This window comes from Helicoverpa zea, chromosome 27 (assembly GCF_022581195.2).
Source record: "Helicoverpa zea isolate HzStark_Cry1AcR chromosome 27, ilHelZeax1.1, whole genome shotgun sequence".
In the NCBI taxonomy this organism is placed as follows: Eukaryota; Metazoa; Arthropoda; class Insecta; order Lepidoptera; family Noctuidae; genus Helicoverpa; species Helicoverpa zea.
In genome coordinates this window covers 6,629,390-6,646,447 of record NC_061478.1, presented here as the reverse complement: position 1 = coordinate 6,646,447, position 17,058 = coordinate 6,629,390, and the positions used below count along the sequence as shown (strand labels likewise).

Here is a 17,058-nt window from a genome sequence, read left to right as displayed (position 1 = left end):
CAGTGATTTTATCTATCATTTTTTTTTCTGATTTCTCTTTCTCTCTTATGGCTGCTGGTGATGTTGGTGATGCTGGTGCTGTTGCTGGTACAGGTTTGAGGGTTAATTTAGTAGATTTTTTAGTCTGATCATCTACCTCAGATGTGATTCCAATTTCGAGTTTGTAAGTGGTTGTGTGTTCGTGAGCTCTTCTGGGCGTGAAGAGTACTCCGTAGGTTGCGCTAATATCTCTCTTAACAAACCTAGCTTTGGATTGTCCTCTATGTGCTGGATTTGCATTTTTTCGTCTACTTTTGTTCCTTGGGCTGGGATTCCGAAATTCCTTGGTAGAGGGAGCTTTCGTTGCAATTTCCTTGTTTTTTGGTATTCTTCGTTTCCTCTGAGTTTCATCGAGTTTGTTCTTTTTATCTTTACCTCTGAATTTTTTCCAGAAACTGCCGACTCTTCTCTTGGCTGACTTGTGATGTTTTCCATGTTCGGTTGTCGCTTTGGCTGTTGTTCTTTCTGACGATCTTTCAGGTTCTTCGTACAGTTTTGTTATCTTGAAGGATTCAGGTCTCACATACTCATCCTTATAGTCAGCCCTGTACTTGTGTAAGTTCCTATCTCGCCTCAGCTTGGGGTTCCTTGTGTGGTCTAAATCGGTAATGGAGTCAAATACGTCATCTACCTTTTCGTCGTTATCAATACTTTTAGATATAGTATGGCTGTCGATAAGCACCATCAGATATAATAAACTGAAACAAATACTGTACTTATATTAAACCGAATATTATAATTGTTTCTTGCAATATTTATTTAGGGGAAATAAAATCTCTATATAGGAATTTGAAGTGCCTTAGTTTCTTAAATATTTTTAGATCTATTATATCAAGATCAATAGTATTACATGGTCATTATGTTGGGTCAAAAACTGGTTTCATTTGATAAGTGGTATTTCCTCACAAGTCACACAAACTACGAAAACAAACAGACAAACTGATCTAATATTTGTGGGTCAAACTATAAACTTCCTGCCACGATAGTAATGTTTTGAAGAATCTGTTCTAAAAGCTTAAATTTGAAATACGTAACATCCGAAACATTCGTCTTCCCGATGATATTTCTTTTACCATGTCCATATTTAGGAGCTTCGTTAAAATTGCCATTTCATAAACAGTAAGTTCCAAAAAAAATGAAATTAAAAACATGCAGCGTCAATCATCTTTCAGCAACACTCTTACAAAATTATTTCGCATCAAATGTACAGCAGAATAAAACTACTAAAATCTTTTACATACTCATATCAAATATTGGCTTTAACTATCCAGATAATACTACTGCTAAACACATCGGCCTAGCCCTAGTAGGATCACATTTGATGTTATCACACTGTCATTTTCAAAGCGGTTCCTAAGACTTGTCAGTTTGACACCACACCACTGTTCACCTTTACTAAATTTCTAGCTAAATGCACTATCCTCTACATCTGTCCAACTGCTTAAAACATACATTCTAAGTCCCACAAAGTTTCACCAAAATCTACCACAAAACAGTCTTAGAAAACTCAGTCTTTTTGGCGTTTTTCTAGGGCAATATTCACTGGGCAGCTGCCTCTAACGGCGAGTCGACCGTCTAAGGTTGGCTCAACGTCTGTCTAGCTAAGAAAATACCAAGTCACAACTTACCATAAAAAATTGATAAATAACATTGGCTACTAATTAAAAAATTCGCTCCTTGCATGATACCATGTAAATGTCGATGAACTAACAAATAAAACTTAATATAACAACCAAGTTCGCTGTGCGATTTGCTATTGTTTTTCTTTCTGTCATTCTCGCATGTCAGTTCTAAGTTTTACTTCTTTGAATGTCGGGTCTATGGTTGCTGGGTTAGAAAGGTAAAGAGGTTGTCAGGTTTTTTGAACTTTTGGTTGCGCCTTTTTTGTGTGAAGTGTGTTTATAAAGGTCTTTTGCCGTTGGAAGACATACAGAATGGTGATTACGAATATGTTTCATGTTTCAAAATGATTGTTTTAGGATAAATTTAATGGCGTTCAGACTGATTATATTATCGGCTATACATAGAGCATATTATATAATGTGAAATAACTTTGTATTCCCTAAGTTAGCCATTTATTTCCCCGCGCGTAAGCAGCAGGATTTTCTAGGCACATTTTGAATATAGATACGTACATTTTGACTTTTGACTTCTCGTAGACAACTTGGAATAAACAGAGCTACTCAAGGAGTAATGTACTAAAGGAGTAAACTACTTGGAAAATACATTTGTTTGGATTGCAGAAAGTCCCGAATCTTGAAAAATAAACAGATTCTATTACGCCTACAATTGTAATTAGGTATGACGCTTTAATTTCTCATGTTTATTTTCAGTTCCACATTCAAGGGAATTCCTTGAAACGCAATTGTTTTGAGAAAATACTCAGCAGATAACCATGAATGACTCATAGTTTACTAGCTAGAATGAGTGGCCTTTGAACCCTTTATAAGAATTGATAAGAAAAAGGAGTAAATGATAATCTTATGTATTATTTTAAGATTTAACTCATATTATAAGGTCCGTGGTTGGGTGACCATCTTGTCATGAGTTCGAGTTCTTCCGTATTCCGAAACACGGCACCACAAATCGGTGGGTCCCGGATGTCATTTGAACATCTTTTGCAGCCTGAGTAACTGGGTAGAGGCGGTCAGATGGGCAGTCGAAGTACATAAAACACTGATTCTCATCCGGTTAGACTGGAAGCTAACCCCATCGTAGTTGGGAAGAGGCTAGACAGAGAAAGATGGAATGAAATCACCTTTTTACAATATAGCATTAGTAGTCTCTCGAGTACAAATGTAGCTTTTCGAGGATATGTACTTTTTACGTACCTATTACCTTGGACACCAACTGAGTAAAAGTCAAGAAAAATATAACAAGGACACCTATACTTAAAAATCTGAAATCACCACCTTGATCAAGCTTGGGGATTAACATCCCTTTTCTATATGAGAAGAGGCTTGAGCCCAGCAACGGGATAATAAATGGCTGATATCGATGAGTTACACAGCTCTTGTTTCTAAACATATTTGGGTCATCAGGTTTCAGTCAACACTAATTGTTAACAATACTAATGCATAATAATTATTATGAAAATAAGCCAAACCTTTAATACAAATGACGTACTATCGGTATAGAATCTATTTACGAGAATTTAGACTTTATTGTTTAAGTAATAAGGTTTAATTCAGCATGCTGTTGTCTTATAAGATTAATTTAAACAATTGCTGGCTTATGTAGTGGGCCGAGTTTGAATTTTTGTCATTTTGAAGAATGACGAAGGTTATGTCAGAATTTGTACTTACTCGCTTACGTCCGCGGTTTCACCAGAGACTCGAGGAAACTAAGTACACATGGACAAAAAGTAGCCTTTTTGTATGCTGTCAAGTCTCATCAAAATCCATTCAGCATTTTTTGCGTGAAATAGTAACAAACATCCATACATACAAACTCGCGTTAAGGTATAATATTATTAGTAGGTAAATAAGTAGCATAGATAGACCATAATATATATTATACATTATTATACTTGATAGCTGTATGTCATAAAAAGTATTTATGTACCTATATCAAAGAACTTGTGAAGGACGAAACATCAGTTTATTTGTTGATCTTGTTATTTTTATTAGCACTCCTTGTTTAACTTTGCCATTATATATTAAGAGACAAGTCTGAGTCATACTTCCTATATTAAAATTATTAGGCATGTCGCTGATTGCATTTCATATTATGTCATTGTCTGGACTTGAAAAGAGACTACCCGACCCCTCGAGTGCCAGACTCTTACAGACTACAACCCACTATGTTCCTTCTGAAGCCCTTTATGTACCAGCGCCGCGATAACACCCGCTAATCATCCCGTAGCCTAACATATCTTGGACACCAATGACTGTGTTTCGAAGAGCATGATAAACTGTCAAACTGTAACATCTTTACAGATACCTAGTCAGAAGCCAATAAGTTTGGCAATCAGAATTACAGAGGGGTATCGGGTTGTCGGGTAACTGGGCTGAGGAGGTCAGGCAGTCACTACTTGTAAAGCACTGGTACTCAGTTGTACATATTTGGTGAGACTGGAAGCCGACCCCAATATAGTTGGGAAGAGGCTCGGGAGACGATATGAGGGGCCTCTTCTCATACAGAGAAAGTATGAGCAGTATTCACCATGCTTGCTCAACGAGGTCTGGCGATTTCCGACTTTTTAAATTCCTGGTTTCGTCAAAAGATGACACTAGTTGGGCGTTATGACATATTGCCGATACCGCACTATAACTGCAGCACCCAATCAGTTCAACAATAACACAGATAACTCATATGATCTTACCGTCATAATCACTCTCACGCCGACCGACTTCAGTCGTCTTATAAGTACAAACAACTTGAAACAGAATGAGGTATTTAATCATCCTAACAGTTTGTCTTCTCGTGGCCGTTTACGCGGATCATTTGATAGTAGGGAATGTGTCTAATAGAGTTGTTTTGGCTAACCAGACTAAGGTAGAATATAATGCTATACCGTTTATGAAGAGGGTGAAATATTTCTTCTATTCGCAGACGGATAATCGGTTGATACAGGTGAGTCAGTTTTGTTTATAACTCTACTATTAATGTGTGTGTGTCTATACCTCTGAAATGTTTAGTTATTAGTTACGTGTTTATTGTGTAACTATCTAGACTAGCTGTGTCACCCACCTCCAAAGGGAACTTCTTTTTGCACCCAAATAAAAAGGACACACTTTGCATCATCATCATCCTCCGAGCCTTTTTCCCAACTATATTGGGGTCAGCTTCCAGTCTAACCGGATTCAGCTGAGTACCAGTGCTTTACAAGAAGTGACTGCCTATCTGACCTCCTCAACCCAGTTACCCAGGCAACCCAATACCCCTTGGTTAGACTGGTGTCAGACTTACTGGCTTCTGACTACCCGTAACGACTGCCAAGGATGTTCAATGACAGCCGGGACCTACAGTTTAACGTGCCATCCGAAACACAGTCATTGGTACAAATATACTTAGAAAGTACATACAAACTTAGAAAAGTTGCATTGGTACTTGCCTGACCTGGAATCGAACCCGCGCCCTCACACTTGAGAGGTTGGTTCTTTACCCACTAGGCCACCACGACTACGAAAAAGGACACACTTTGCACAAAGAGCTACTTTAGTTGAAGTAACTATTATCTTTTTGAAAGGTTTCTATGTGGACCTTGTAGAGATTATTTCTCTATGTGGAAAGCACCTAAGTTACTCCCTGTTTATAATTATCAGCTATCTGCCCGTGATGGCCGTCAAAATCTATCCAACTATTTCAGGATTTTTTTCCATGTCCAATTTTTTTACACAAGCCCAAATATAAAAAAAAAACAATAAGTTAACACTTCGTATTACTACACAGAATTTCATAAAAATAAATTCAGTTGTTTACCGTAAAAATTTAATTAATTATTTTTGGATGTACCTACTTTAGTTCGAATAAAAAATAACGGCCCAATTATTAGAACACACTGACTTACTCCACAAAACAGTGCCCGTGACCCCTACAATCTTTGTCACCACTATGATAAACTTGCTTTGTACTTGAAAAGCGATAAACTTGAATGAATTGTAACAATTTTGTAGACATAATTAAGTTATTCTATTCTCACATCATAAAGTTGAAGAATTTGTTTGATTGGACGCGCTAATCCCTTTAGAACTTGAAAAAGTATTTCAGTGTTCGAAGAAGGCTATAGATATTTTGATTTCTGACACTTACCTAGGCGAATAGACATTTAAATTAGACTAGGTACTTTTACGGATTTTATCGCGGTTATATTAATACTAGCTTCTGCCAGTGGTTTCACCCGCAACCCGTGGGAACTACTTCCCGTACCGGGATAAAAAGTAGCCTATAGCCTTCCTCGATAAATGGTCTATCTAACACTGAAAGAATTTTTAAATCGGACCAGGTTCCTGAGATTAGCGCGTTCAAGCAAACAAACAAACAAACTCTTCAGCTTTATAATAGTATAGATTATTATTTAATCCCGACGTTTCGGATCTTCGTTTTCGAGCATCCATGGTCTCGGGCAGACTAAGGTGTTGGTCGTCTTGATATTATAGTTACAAACAGCTATAGTTATTGGCACGGATATTGAGCCCTGACCTTCACCTGCGCAGAAGCGATTTATTGGTTTATTGCCTTATGTGTACAGTGCGCAAAGCGATCCCCACTCTTCCGCCGAGAGCTCAATATCCGTGCCGATAACTATACCCTACATCTTGTTGATATTGACAATCCGATTCACGCAGAACGAGCTCACTGTATCCTTAGGTTTAGTAGTTCTTGGCTTGTATTTGGACTTAATAGTTTCTATGATGGGGTTCCAAGCAGGTGGTACGCTCCAGCCATCTCTAACTTTAACCATGATGTTAATTTTCTTACTAGAGATAGTATTTTGACTTCGATTTGAGATTGCCAACCCAGTTGGCGCAATATTTACCATGCCTGCCGAACTTGAAGTCCCAGGTTCGATTCCCGGTACAGTCAACATTTGTGTGATGAGCATGCTTGTTAGTTGCGGTCTGTGTATTATGTATTTATAAATATGTATACATGTAGCCATAATAAAAGTAGTTTATTAGTTGTGTTAACTCCCATAACACAAGTTAAATAATAACTTACCATGGTGCTAACAAAACGTGTTTGTTGTGTGTAAAACTGCTATTGCGATCATATTGCTATTCAATTTCTATTCGATTTTGACATTATTAACTTAGGAGAATCGGGCCCCAGTTTTAACCATATCGAGCATTCTGCTACTAATATAAGACCAATCGTATTCCAACGGCATAAGATTGGTTTGCGATTGGTCTGCTATTTTGGTCTATACGGTAGTTTGCTCTACAATCATATATTATTGCAATCGTAAATCAGTTGCAGACAAAATGATTCATTATTGAATGACGGAAATGGATAAAAACGTTTATTTCAAAGAAAAAATAGCGGAATGCCACATACGCTTCAATCTTAATTGAGTCGTGATTGGATCGCAATCGAATGTGAATCGTATGTCGCTTAAGTAAAATTAGGAGAATCGGGCCCCAGTAAGTCTGACAGCCAGTCTAACCAAGGTTGCCTTGGCCTGCCAGGGCTGCTGGATCGAAAGAGTTACCACGGCCTTGGTACAGGGCTTAAGAAGGAACTTGATGGGTTTTAGTCAGTAAGAGTCTGACACGCCCTCACGCTGCTAACCCACAGCGGGAGCCGTCATTTGATGATTTCCCATAAAAAAAACCAGCCAAGCGCGCACGAAGGGTTCCGTACCATTATTTAGAAAATGAGCAAAAAAATCACTTTATTGTATGGGAGCCCCCCAAAATATTTATTATTTCTAGTTTTCAGTAACTATTTGTTGTTATAGCGGCAACAAAAATACATTACCTGTGAAAATTTCAACTCTCTAACTATCACGGATCATAAGATACAGCCTGGTGACAGACGGACGGACGGACGGACAGAGGACCGAAAACAATAGGGTCCCGTTTTACCCTTTGAGTACGAAACCCTAAAAAAGAGTATTGTGTTTACCCAGTATTGCCCAAGTAACTGTACTAATATAATATATTTTCTCATCTTCCAGGGCATCCAAGCTCTTGACACTCTACACAGTAAGGCGTCTATCAACATCACGGCTGGTGGAGTGGGCTACTCGTATGTCAACCTTCGGCTGAAGAGTGAGAGGGGCAGAGGACTGAGCTATGATATAGGCATATATGTGCAGGATTATTTCTATCATTAAATTATTTTGAGAGTTGTTTTAGTTTTATTTTTTACCTATTGCATTTGCATTTAACTAATTAAGGATATGCAATCTTGATGACTTTTTAACACGCTTATATTAGCTTCAAATGTCTTTGCCTATATTGTCTTTGTAAGTACTATGTCGAATTAGATTAAGTTATCAGTAGGGCCAAAGTAACTTTGTGATAAATAAATAAATAAATGTAATTATATAGAAGCTCAGTTTACAAATAAAATGCATTAAAAATCAATGTAAATAAAATAATATTTGGCAGTACTTACTGTACATAAAAAGTCCTTGCAAGATTGTTTGTAAAGTCGTGGTGGCCTAGTGGTTAAAGGACCAACCTCTCAAGTGTGAGGGCGCGAGTTCGATCCCAGGTCAGGCAAGTACCAATGCAACTTTTCTAAGTTTGTATGTACTTTCTAAGTATATCTTAGACATCATTGGCTGTGTTTCGGATGGCACGTTAAACTGTAGGTCCCGGCTGGTATTGAACATCCTTGGCAGTCGTTACGGGTAGTCAGAAGCCAGTAAGTCTGACACCAGTCTAGCCAGGGGTATCGGGTTGCCCGGGTAACTGGGTTGAGGAGGTCAGATAGGCAGTCGCTTCTTGTAAAGCACTGGTACTCAGCTGAATCCGGTTAGACTGGAAGCCGACCCCAACATGATTGGGAAAAGGCTCGGAAGATGATGAAGATTGTTTGTAAAGTGCCTTTGGAGTAAAGTTCGGGAAGATGGTTTCACCTGCTTTCCATGAGGGATCGGATAAAAAATCGTCTCTTTCCAACTTTCTCTGTGGCAAATTTCATTTCAATGGATTCAGCCGGTGCGCGTAGACACAGATGCAGATTCTCATTTACAATTATTAATGAGGATACGTAAGTGTTGAAAAAATCGGTGATCAATTCTTTAGTAAATTGGCATAATTAAACTGTAGTAACTGGGCAAAAAGTCCCTTCTAAAGTAATATACGTATAGAGGAACAAGTTTTATATAAGTTAAACCTACTTTTAAATAAAAATATAGCAATATTTTAAAACATTTAATCAAACTCCTGATTCAAATATTCACAGTAGTCCTTCTCCAAGCACTTGAGAGCGGCCTCAGTGGTGAGCAGAACGTGTTGTCTCCTCAAGTTGTCGATCAGCGCCATCTGTCGGTCGCTGCGCGTGTTCAGCTGTTTGATGTGCGCCTCTAGCCGAGAGATGGCGCCCTGGTGGGACGCTGACAGACTGCGGGAGGATTCGCGGAAATCCTGAAAATTAAGTAGGTTTGTATGGTGAAAAAGAGGTACTTAAAAAAGAGCTCACCTTACACATATCTGAAACATTTTCCTAAATCAGACAAATAATGTGCTGAAACCCTCATCAAAATACGTTCAGCCAAACGTAAGATAATCACGCACGAACACACAAGCAGGTCAAATCATGGTCAAGTATGGATGATGGGCGTGACGGCAACCAATAAAAAGTGTAATACATATATTATGTCATAGGGTATACTTAGTCTATTTCTGTGGCTACTTTATTTATCTATGAAGCTATTTAGGTACGTGGCTTCGCTATTTATGTAATACACCTACATAATGTTAAGCAAATAAATATTCTAATTCTGAAATAAGGGTACGGGTAGAATTCCCCAGGATGTGGTGGTGTATTTATTCAATACATTATGCACATTTTGTACAATGGCAGACTTAAGGCGACGAATTGGTAAACAATAATTCCATAACCGGCACGCGCATCTAAGGCGCCAAAAGGGGTCGGAGCGTCTGAGCGGGGCGAGGATAACAATACGCGCGCTAGCTTATAACTAAAAGTCGTAAGCGACAAAATGGTTTTGTAATTTTATTATTTAGAAATGATAATTTGATAAAAATTCCTTCTACAATTTTAAAGATTATGTATATACTCAACTACTAAAAAAGTTAAGAGGCTTAAGAGGACGAATTGGAATTTTTGGCGCCAAGGATCTCAATTTTTCTCAGTAAATACAAAACGGATCAAAATAAAACTTGGTTACCTGAAAGTTCATGATATAAACCTTATTTTGTTAGACGTCAAACGGGACCGATTTAAGCCTCTTAACTTTTTTAGTAGTTGAGTATATACATACTCTTTAAAATTGTAGAAGGAATTTTTATCAAATTATCATTTCAAAATAATAAAATTACAAAACCATTTTGTCGCTTACGACTTTTAGTTCAGATGCTTTACGCTCAGACGCTCCGACCCCTTTTGGCGCCTTAGATGCGCGTGCTAGTTATGGAATTATTGTTGACCAATTCGTCGCCTTAAATCGGTCCCGTTTGCCCATAATATGTGAATCTCTTTTTAAAAAGAGGTATGTTTGATATATTTTTCTCTGTTATAAAAGTTACCTAATCATGTTTTGAAGTCTAACAAAATAAGGTTTATATCATGAACTTTCAGGTAACCAAGTTGTATTTTGATCCGTTTTGTATTTACTGAGAAAAATTGAGATCCTTGGCGCGAAAACTTCCAATTCGTCCTCTTAACGCCTTAGGCGATTTCTCCTAGTCTACCTTTGGGTGGTGGACAAATAGCAGTGGTAGGTGCAGTTTTTTATAATAGTAATTTATTTTTAATTTAGTACAATAATTATTATTTACCTTTTCAGATCGTTTAAGTATATCAATCTGCTGCCTCAGGTTGTCAATAGTCTCCTGCTGTGCGGCGCTCTTGGCTTCCACGCTGTTACACTTTATCTGACATCTCTTCAGCTCGCACGATAGTCTGTCCGTCTCGTTCCGCTGTTCTTTGTACTGTCGCTCTTTTTCCTGAGAAATAGGGAGAAATATTTAATTTACTATTCCGCGCAGCCAAATAAAAAGTTACTTCTTGGCAAAAAGAGTAACAGTGAAAGAATTTTTAAAGCAGTCCATCAGTTTCTGAGATTCAAAAAAAAAAAAATGAAAAAGAAAATTGTAATTATAGAAAAAGAAATTAACGCAAAGTAATAATAAGTTTCAAGACAGTTTGAATAAAATTTGGTGAAGAAATGGATTAAAAATTCTTCTCGTGTTACTTTTAAACTCAGGGAAATATTTTACGGGTCAGTAATTACCCTCTTTTTCAATAACTCTGCATAGTGTATATATGCATTATTTCATACTACGTTTTTTAGACAAATTAAAATAATTTCCGACAATATAAAGTCAAAAACTTGATAAATTACTTTTCCAAGCCCATATTCGATTGATCATACTTCTAGGGTCATGCTTACATTAAGTTTAGCATCTAACAGCATATTCTTGGCTTTAATATCAGCAGTGATCGCTTTCATATTGTTAGTTTTGGTCATCAGACTCATTCGCTCTCCTTCTAGCTCGGCTAACTGTCGCAAATGGCCGTCGCATTGTGACGCCTGAAACATAAAAAAATAAGAATAATTTATTGTTCAAAAGATTTCATTATCATTAGCACCAAAGCCTAGTATTTTTTGCGCTGATATGGAGACGGTTTACAATTTAAAAGAAATACAAGTTTGGGTGTACTTACGAGAATGAAATGACTTGGAGAATACCTACATAGTGTGGCAAGATTTCTCGTCCGTATTCCAACGGAAGTATGTACTGTACCAGAATAGAAAATAGCCGTTTTTGTGTTTCAGGATTGTGAAAGAGACAATAGATTTAAAAAGGGGTTTAATATTTATTCAAACACATTTTTAACTACAAAAGAAGCTGATGCAAAAGTTACACCACTAATCACTTTACTATTTCCATCAAAAGATGGCGTTGATTGACATAAAAAAAATACAAATGTATTGTTTCAAAACTAAATGATGACCATACTCTTTTATCTAGCATTCCCTGTAGTCTATCTATTTGCTCCTGCATCAATTTCACCTTCGAAGACAGGAATTTGCATACATTTTCTACAGTTGGTCTGTCTGAAAAAATAACACATTGTTAGAATTTAAAATATCTTTAAAACTCATGAAAAATAGACTAGTTTTTGTGGATAGTGTTTTGGGGAGCCAAAAAGACCTTGATACCTTTAATAAAAAAATATTATTATTTTGTTTCAACAACTGGTACTCAGCAGTGTCCAGTTGAACTGGAAGCTAACTAATTGAACCAATGCATAGTTGGGAAAAGGCTAGGTAGATGATGATTTTGTTTGAACAACTCAAAATGCAATGATAAAATAAGCAAGTAAGTAAGTAATATTGCTGATCCATTTTCTACCTGCAGTACACTTTGAAACAAATAGTTACTACATAAATGATTTTGATGAGATTTGAATTTTAGAACTTTTAATGTAAAAAAGTGAGTAAAAATATTCACACAAAATTACCTTTCAAAAAAGACTGTGGCAGCACATTATCTTTAACATTAACAGACACAAATGCATATAAAAACTCCTCGTCCGCACCAACCCTACTACCTCTTTGCTTATCATTGGCACAACAGTTACATACATTCAAACTCTTTACTTCCACCTCCTTGTTTGTGGTACTATCAGAGTTCTGCGATCCATTTTCAAGTTTCGCGCTCAATTGGTTTAAGGCAGGAGATTGAAAAAGTTTTTTCTTCTTCAGTATAGATTTGGGCGGTGGAGGTGAAAGTGGCCTTGGCCTATTGGATTCACAGCTATGTTTTTTTATTGTATGCACAGGTGATAACGTTAAGTTCGGTGAGAATTCCGCGAAGAAATCTTGTTTTTGCTGAAATTAAGAAAAGAAATGATTATACTATTTGCATTGGGAAAATAATGTTACGTTATGATATAAAGAGTTGATACCTAAGCAAAATGAACCTTGTCTATGGAAAAGAAAAAAAAATAGGAATCAGTCCTTTTAAAACTCAATGGGGGAGGCCTATGTTTATGCCGTCACAAGACGGGATAAACGCTAAGAAGAAGAAGAAGAATGGGGGAGGCCTATGTTCAGCAGTGAATGGCAGAGGTGATGATGACAATAAGTGTCCATTCTGTAGTTAAAGAGGTTGCTAAGCAAGCAATTCTAATATAATTAAAAACCGACATTTATTAAGAATTATGCTAAAAGAAAAAGTTGGTAACTTATTCGGTAAGCAGTAGTTTTATCCATAAAAGACTATTCAATATAAAAAAAAGCATTATAAATCACGAAAAGACTTGTTAACTCAAGATCAACAAGTTAAAAAAAAATATCAGGATAACCTACCATAGCATTTTCAATTTCTTTCATTAAACTTTCTGTTTTCTTCTCAAGTTGTTTGTTGAGTTTCTTGAACTCATCCTCACGAGCTAACAAGTCTATAGAATCCATTTTATTATTTTATTTTTAACTTGAACGATAAGGTTTTTGTATAGTGACAGCAAACATTTAAATACTCCTAGCATTTTAAGAAGTCGTCAATATATTTTGTTTTGTAATGACAAAAACACCTTTCGAATTTAGTCGAGTTATAATGTCATCAAATAAACTCGGTTGCTATGGTTACGTGATGCATTTGATCAAACAAAGTACTCTCTTTCATAAATGAACTCAAGTTTCGTACTTTTTATTTGAATATAGTTTAGTTATAAAGATACATAGTATTCTCATATGTATTTGAAGTTATTTAAATAAGTTATTAATTGTTGAAATGATAAATAAACTGTTAAAAAGCTGTATTGTTTGGTGTTAATCAGAATATGCTGCCATCTAGTGTTGTTGCGTAAGAATTAACACAACTATCCCTTGTGTCAAAAACAGCTGTGCGCCAGCCAATCAGGATGGCCCCTCGTATTGTCAATACGTTTTCTTTGTTACATGCACACACACATACATATACTTGTTGACACATTGCTTTGTTTCCCATATGATTGAGATTGAGAAAATCCGACCATCTCTGGTTCGAAAATCATGACCCACTGAAAGATACGTCCAAAAATTGGATATTAAACTGGAATTTTCCATAAAATATTGCTTGGATAGCTGTAAAATCTTATCAAGGTCGTTAGCTTCTGAGCGAGAAGGCGGATGAGTGAAAGAGGTAGCGATACAAATTCTAGTGTGCTACACAGATTTTCAATCGATTTACCAATGAGAACGCACTAAACCCAGCTGACATCTTAGTGTGCTATTGTGGCGAGCGGAATTCAGACGCTCGCTCTTGCGACAGCCGAATTTGCATTAAAAAATCTCAATTTGGACTGCGTTTTCGCGTCCGGACATTGATTAAACAGTGTAATAATGTATTTTAAGAGAAAAAGAAACGATCACCGGAGTGTTATATTATAGCCCAGGTGTTTTCCAGTGGGGTTGAACGACATAGTTTGTGGCCATACAAGGTAAGTCTATTTTAAATACTCGTAACATATGTTTCTGTATTTCTTTTTTCCTGTACAGTACACTGGCATCGTAATCCTGCGATTTAGAAAGTTAATTTGACATGTAGTTTCATGTATAACGCGGTGCAATAATGGTGGCTCGCCTAACACAATTTTTACGTAGTGAAAAGTGGTTTTTCAAATCGGCTGTGTTAACTCAAGTTGTACTATTTATTGCGTAAATAAGTTCACGAAAGCAATCCAATGTTTCAATTTAAGTTTACATTGTATTGTTAAGAGGTTGTTTAAGAAAAATAATAATAAAAATCAGCTGTTTTCTTTGTGAGCGTATGGTAAGGGCCATGTTTTTTTTTAAACAAGTTGAAACGGGTCTCGGGTCGTTTCGGGTCCGGCCTGTCCCGTTAGTGTAGTGCAGTAGTCGATATTCACATATCGATACTTTTTTTCGATTTTTTTCTTTGTTCTGGACAAAAATTGGTGCAGATAAAATTAGATTAGTTTAAATTTGGCTAATTGAGTAGTTTAATTAACTATGCGTGTGAAGTGACGTCATTCATTGTTGTTTTGACCGTTTTGACGGGGTTTTACTATGTGTTCATGTTTTTTTAATGAGGAATTTAACATATTCAATGGAATAGTAAACGATTTAGTATGGTAAGTAGTGTCCATTGTTTACCCAACGGGAGGTTGTTATCTAAATTATTTTTTTATACATATGTTTTGTTTTTTTAAACAAACTGTGTTGAAAAATGCTTAAGGATGTTAATCATGATACCTACATTAAAAGGAAATGAAATAGAGCTACGTTATTCAAAAGCATTGCAGTACCCAGGACCACAAAAAAATACCACGTTTTGCCACAATGATTGATTTCCTTCATAATGTGCTAGATAATCGTTAAATGTTAACTGGAGAGCGAAATAGGTAAATTGCAGGTACCTGTATTGATCATGCGTCAATGAATTGTGTAGAAATTGGTATTTATGGCATTCTAGTAAAACCATAGTTTTTTTATTAAATATTTTGTGTCGCCTTGTACCTGGGCAAGGATATATTTAGAGGTCACGTTAAGTCCCTAAGGGTTCAAAAAAAATCTCGAAATTAGAGTTCTGTTTTCATTTTGAACATACCGGAAAACAATATGTCGTGTTGCCGCATCAAAAAATTCACTTTCACACCACGTTCGCGTGTAAACATACGGCGTTCTGTACTTTCTACTTTTTGTGCTCTGTGGTATGTATAGGAAAAAAACTATCTAAGGCGATGCTTAGTCTCCATATTTTATGATTTTATTGTTGCACTAGGTAATTCTCGCAGTTTCACCCGCGTTCTGAAGTTACCACTACTCGAATCAGGATAAAATTTAGATCGTGACACTCAAAGGTAACGTATCTTTTTATTGGTATAAAAAAGGTATTTCAAAATCAAGTTAGTAAGTAAAGAGAGTGTGTTTGTGACAAACTTACTTAGCTCTTTATAATATTAGGTTAAGTTCGTGATTATTTTATTTTAGTTATAGCTTCTTTTCTTTCTACGCACTCTATCTGCAACTCTTTCTATTCTAACTCTCTCATAACGGGCCAGCTGGAAGAGATTTCTAATGAAATAAGCTGTGCCTTTGTACTATCTGTTCTATTTTTCTTCTCCTCTGTGTGTACATAAACTGTTAAATAAATAAATAAATAAATAAATATTAGTACATAAGTATAGATGTGTATTCTGAGTCTGAGATTAAAATACAGACTCTAACCCAAGGTTTTTTTGTAGTAAGGTTTTTGTCTAGTAAGGTTGTCCAAGGTGAATTCGTAATACTTGTGCCCATCCCCATTTGTGAAGGTTTTTTGTACCAACCCTCTTTGTTAAACACATAATTCTTGCCAGAACAGGATACTAGAATGTTCTTTGTGTAAACAATAGATGTTAATCTGTCTGGTTATTTTCGTTCTCAAAAACGGCTTTAAATATTTTAACAGGTTCGTTTTTGTAAGTAATAATTAAGTTACTGAAAGTAATGTCCATCGTTTTATGAATTGTAGATGTCCGTAATGTGTAATAGGTAATACTCTGTTACTAGGCTTACCATTTTTTAGCCCTTGCCCAACTATGTTGGGGTTGGCTTCCAGTCTGACCGGATGCAGCATAGTACCAGTGTTTTACAAGGAGCGATTGCCTAACTGACCTCCTCAACCCCGTTACCTTTACTTCATAGTATAGTACGCTCATATGCTGTCAAGTTTTTTTTGTAAAAGTTCACGACCACGCCTCAATTAGCGACTTCTTATGTGTTAATTAGAAAAAACGACAGCTTTATTGGTCTGTAGATTTTACGAGAAAAATAGAGACTCGATTCACTTTTACTGCCTAACCTAGTTTCAGAAACCGTAATGTAGTGTTGTGAATCATCACACTTTACCGGAAATGTAACGGTAAAAATATCGATTAAACTTTTCCTCTTAAGAATTGTCGATGTATACCGTTTATTGTAGAAATATTAGTAAATTATTCAAAGCAGTTATCAATAGGTATTGTGTCTATACAAAAGGAGCGAAATAATGCATAAAAACATGTTCATTGTAAGCAAATTGGTTTACAAACCTTATTTAAAATCAAATACACTACCGCCATTGTTTCGAAGCGGTCGATTTGGGAACTAACTATTATTTTGGATGCACTATACGAGCGTAAGTCGTGGTGGCCTAGTAGGTAAAGCACCAACCTCTCAAATATGAGTATGGATTCGATTCCAGGTCAGGCAAGTACCAATGTAGTATGTACTTTTAAAGTATATCTTGGACACCAATGACTGTGTTTCGGAGGGCATGTTATTGGCATGTAAACTGGGTTGAGGAGATTAGATAGGAAGTCGCTCCTTTGGCGCTGGAGATGATGATACGAGCATTAAAAATCGTTTTGGAATACTATAAAGCCTTTGCAAGCCTCACCTTGGCA

At 36.4% G+C, this 17,058-nt stretch overlaps 3 protein-coding genes across 4 annotated transcripts in view; 2 read left to right on the top strand and 1 right to left on the bottom strand.

Annotated features, from left to right (window-relative positions):
- Window positions 1-4,367: 4,367 nt before the first annotated feature.
- On the top strand, window positions 4,368-7,834 carry LOC124643405. Its single transcript, XM_047182394.1, has 2 exons — window positions 4,368-4,614; window positions 7,661-7,834. Exons 1-2 carry the CDS (start codon window positions 4,429-4,431, stop codon window positions 7,817-7,819), a joined length of 345 nt encoding a protein of 114 aa, XP_047038350.1. The 5' UTR covers window positions 4,368-4,428; the 3' UTR covers window positions 7,820-7,834.
- Window positions 7,835-8,854: 1,020 nt separating this feature from the next.
- On the bottom strand, window positions 8,855-13,223 carry LOC124643354 (testis-expressed protein 9-like). The gene is made up of 6 exons (XM_047182317.1): window positions 12,998-13,223; window positions 12,148-12,517; window positions 11,643-11,740; window positions 11,072-11,212; window positions 10,458-10,625; window positions 8,855-9,080 (listed from the first exon to the last, which is right to left on the bottom strand). Exons 1-6 carry the CDS (start codon window positions 13,100-13,102, stop codon window positions 8,868-8,870), a joined length of 1,095 nt encoding a protein of 364 aa, XP_047038273.1. The 5' UTR covers window positions 13,103-13,223; the 3' UTR covers window positions 8,855-8,867.
- Window positions 13,224-13,874: 651 nt separating this feature from the next.
- The window catches only part of LOC124643237 (protein FAM214A), a 57,344-nt gene continuing 54,160 nt past the window's right edge, over window positions 13,875-17,058 (top strand). Inside the window, exon 1 of one of the 2 annotated variants that reach the window (XM_047182134.1) lies at window positions 13,875-14,109. The gene's annotated coding sequence lies outside the window, so the exon portion shown is untranslated. The remainder of the gene's footprint in view (window positions 14,110-17,058) is intronic. The other variant, XM_047182131.1, reaches the window with a different exon arrangement.

Excerpts from the sequence above, each read along its gene's own strand:
- LOC124643405 (XM_047182394.1), top strand. The coding sequence starts at position 4,429 with ATGAGGTATTTAATCATCCTAACAGTTTGTCTTCTCGTGGCCGTTTAC. Across the intron at positions 4,615-7,660 it reads CGGATAATCGGTTGATACAG|GGCATCCAAGCTCTTGACAC; the intron begins GTGAGTCAGTTT and ends CTCATCTTCCAG.
- LOC124643354 (XM_047182317.1), bottom strand. The coding sequence starts at position 13,102 with ATGGATTCTATAGACTTGTTAGCTCGTGAGGATGAGTTCAAGAAACTC. Across the intron at positions 12,518-12,997 it reads AAGAAATTGAAAATGCTATG|CAAAAACAAGATTTCTTCGC; the intron begins GTAGGTTATCCT and ends TCTTAATTTCAG. Across the intron at positions 11,741-12,147 it reads GCCACAGTCTTTTTTGAAAG|ACAGACCAACTGTAGAAAAT; the intron begins GTAATTTTGTGT and ends TTATTTTTTCAG.